This window comes from Eurypyga helias, unplaced genomic scaffold (assembly GCF_000690775.1).
Source record: "Eurypyga helias isolate BGI_N326 unplaced genomic scaffold, ASM69077v1 scaffold29383, whole genome shotgun sequence".
Taxonomy (NCBI): Eukaryota; Metazoa; Chordata; class Aves; order Eurypygiformes; family Eurypygidae; genus Eurypyga; species Eurypyga helias.
In genome coordinates this window covers 1,712-4,696 of record NW_010239687.1, presented here as the reverse complement: position 1 = coordinate 4,696, position 2,985 = coordinate 1,712, and the positions used below count along the sequence as shown (strand labels likewise).

Genomic DNA, 2,985 nt, shown 5'->3' with positions numbered 1-2,985 from the left:
TAGGGTAGCTAGCCCAGCAGCTATTCTGTACGGGAGGCAGGCAGTGCGAAGCGTGGAGAGAGTGAATGCGGCGTGCCGGCTGTATTTCGGTTAATGTCAGAGCCCGTTTGAGCGCACCACCCCCAGACAGGCACGCCATAAGGCTGCCAGCTGTGCCTGGTAGGCAGCTCCATGCAGTGGCACCGACACGTTTTCCTGACAAGTCTCCTTCTTGTGGCCTAAGCCTGCTAATTTACTATGGGTGTAGCTCCCCTGTGTACCAACAGTCTGCTGTTTTACCTACGTGTGTCTAAATTTACATTCATTTTTAGGGTGCCATTCATTCATTAAATATGCTGTCTTTGCAGGTTATGATAAAAAAGTGGTCGATCCCTTGTCCTCTACCTCTAAATAGTGCCATGGAGACTTTACAGGTAAAGTGCATGCTGTTTTGAAGTTCTTCTAATTTTATTAGTCACTGTAATGGTTTCTTTACATTAACACTTTCAGAATTACTTGTAATTTAAATTCCTTCTTTTCTTAATCACAGAAACTAAAAAGTTTCACGTCTGCGGTTTGGATTTATTCTTTCATTATGCCATTTTTTTGTATGTATGTCTTACAGGTTTCAAATTCTACTGGGGATTGTAAAGCAAAGCTCTTTCATCTTTCAAAAGAGGTAATCTCTATTAACAATACGTGAACTTAAAGGGGGGTGGTGGTTTTGAAAGAATTGGGGTTTAAACTCTATCCAGGGTAAGCTATTCTTCTGTAAAACTAGTTATAGGCTGCTAAAATATTTCCTATACCTGCTGCCAAGTGTTACCCAGTCTCACTCTTTCTTTTTTATGTGAAGGCTGGCTGTCCAAGTTAGCATTTATGAAAACATTTTGCAATATGACCAAAGTATAAAGCGTAACAGATGCAGCGGTGCTCAGCCTCATGATGCAGTTGGATCAAGCCAACTTAACGTGCCCTCGGCTGGAAGTCGGTGCTGCTTGGCTGTATGCACGCTTTTAGTTCCTTGCAAGGCAGAACTGGTTGCCTGAAACTGCCTGGACCTAACCTTAGTTTTTTCTTACCTGAAGCTAATTCTTCAGCCCTAATGCAATCTTGTGCATTTCACTGGATGCCAGCTCTGGTATTTGTTAATTAATGTGGCATTTAAATCATGTCATCACCCATCAAGGCTTGCAGGAGAGGAAGTACCGTGTAGAGTTCCAGTCTCTGTGGGGTGGAGAGGAAGGGAAAAAGGGAAGAATAAATCTGGGCTAGGCCTGTAGCGTAGTGGAATTTAAGAGAGGGACACAGTTGGCTGCATTTGTCTGAAAACACAAAATCCATCCCCACCCTCCCAAGAAAAAGAGGGGGGAAAAGAAAAGCTTGGACAATGCAAACATGAGACAAATGTTATCTGTAGATCAAAGTAGAAATTTTACTTTGACCAGAAACATCTACCGTGAGACTCTGGCCTTTTGTGTGGCCTTTGTGCTTTGAAGAATCTTGGGACTCATCTCTACTTCTTTTTTCATTTTAATGTTGTCAATAGAAAGTGGCATATTTTTACCAGTATGGACCTGATGATGTCAGCATAAAAGTGTTTGTTGTAGTTCAGCTTATTCCACTTGGCAGTTGAAGTAAGGTACGCTGGAGGAGTCGTCTCTTCTGGTACAAGTTTTTGGAATACTGTACTGTCGTGGTTTCGCCTTATCTGGCTGTTAAGTACCACCAGTCGCTCACTCACCTCCCCCCCCTCGCCTAGTGGAAAAGGGATGGAGGAAAAAAAAAACGATAAGGGAGGCTCGTAAAAGTTGAGATAAGAACTCTTTGATTATATAAATGAAACTTATAATAATGCTAACAATACTACAGCTAATAAGTAATTAAAAGAACAGAAAAATAGAACATATGATAGAGGATCTCAGCACCTGTGGATTGACACAGCCAGATTCCAAAATGGCAAGGCAAAAATGTAAACGGAGAGAAAAAAACTGATCCAAAACCTCTGAGCCCAAAAGGAGAGAGAGAACCCCCCTCCCTGGGCCTGGGAGTGGAGAGAAACTTCCAACCCCCCCTCCCAGATCAGTTTTGCCTAACCAAAGACACTGCTTCTCTGCTGATATCCCGCCACCAAGTAAACCAAGAGCTCTCAGCTAACCCCCAAAAGCCTCAAACATCCCACCCCTACCCCTTCCGGGTCACTTCCTCGCGGTCCCCCTTCACACCTTGCAGAACCCCGCGCCTTAAGCTGAGCACCGAGCTTGATGTATGGTGGAATGAAACGAGAGCCCGTGGGCCGGCCGTCACCCACGCAGGACATCAGCTCATCCTTGCCTGAAACCAGCACATGTTCCACTAATTGTGTGGTTGCAACTTTAATTGTATAACTATCTTAAAACTTCATACGCCAAAGCATGCTGTATTTTCTGCATGCTGTGTCCAAAGTCTTGTGAAGAACTGGTAAGACAACAGTGAAGTCAGGATGAGGGAGTCGGGAATTTGGCAGCTAGCAGCGGACATCAGAATTTAGAAAGCTGCTTGGAAAATGTCACGAATGTTACCCTGGCTGGGCAAACCCTACTCTTTTACCTAAGTACTTGGCCTCAGTGTAGCTAAAAAAGGTCTTTCAGTTGTTGGCTTATAGCCAGCATGGCCTCTCCCGGTCATGAAATAGTGAGCTTTGACCACCACTTGTTGAAAAGGTCCGTATTTTGTGGAGAGATTCAGGGATCCCATTCTGTGTTGTGGAGATCTGTCTCAAAGCATTACTGTGGAAAGATTTCCACTGGCTTCCAACGCTTGAACTGAATTTGCCAAGATAATTTTCCAACCCTCTGCAGTAACAAACAACCTACAAGATGTTTTTCTTCTATTTTAGAGTGTTTATGCAATACCGACTATGGCCTTCTCTTTCCTCTGCCATACCTCAGTTTTACCCATCTATTGTGAACTCCGAAGGTAATGTATGAAAACACGTGCAGTATTACAATTTAATTACAATATTTC

At 43.6% G+C, this 2,985-nt stretch overlaps 1 protein-coding gene across 1 annotated transcript in view; it reads left to right on the top strand.

Annotated features, from left to right (window-relative positions):
- Positions 1-2,985, top strand: part of SLC38A6 (solute carrier family 38, member 6) — a gene marked incomplete at both ends in the record, with an annotated part of 13,217 nt that overhangs the window by 9,497 nt on the left and 735 nt on the right. The window contains 3 exons of the mRNA XM_010148245.1: positions 348-413; positions 605-658; positions 2,858-2,937. Coding sequence (XP_010146547.1) covers positions 348-413; positions 605-658; positions 2,858-2,937 — 200 coding nt within the window. The remainder of the gene's footprint in view (positions 1-347; positions 414-604; positions 659-2,857; positions 2,938-2,985) is intronic.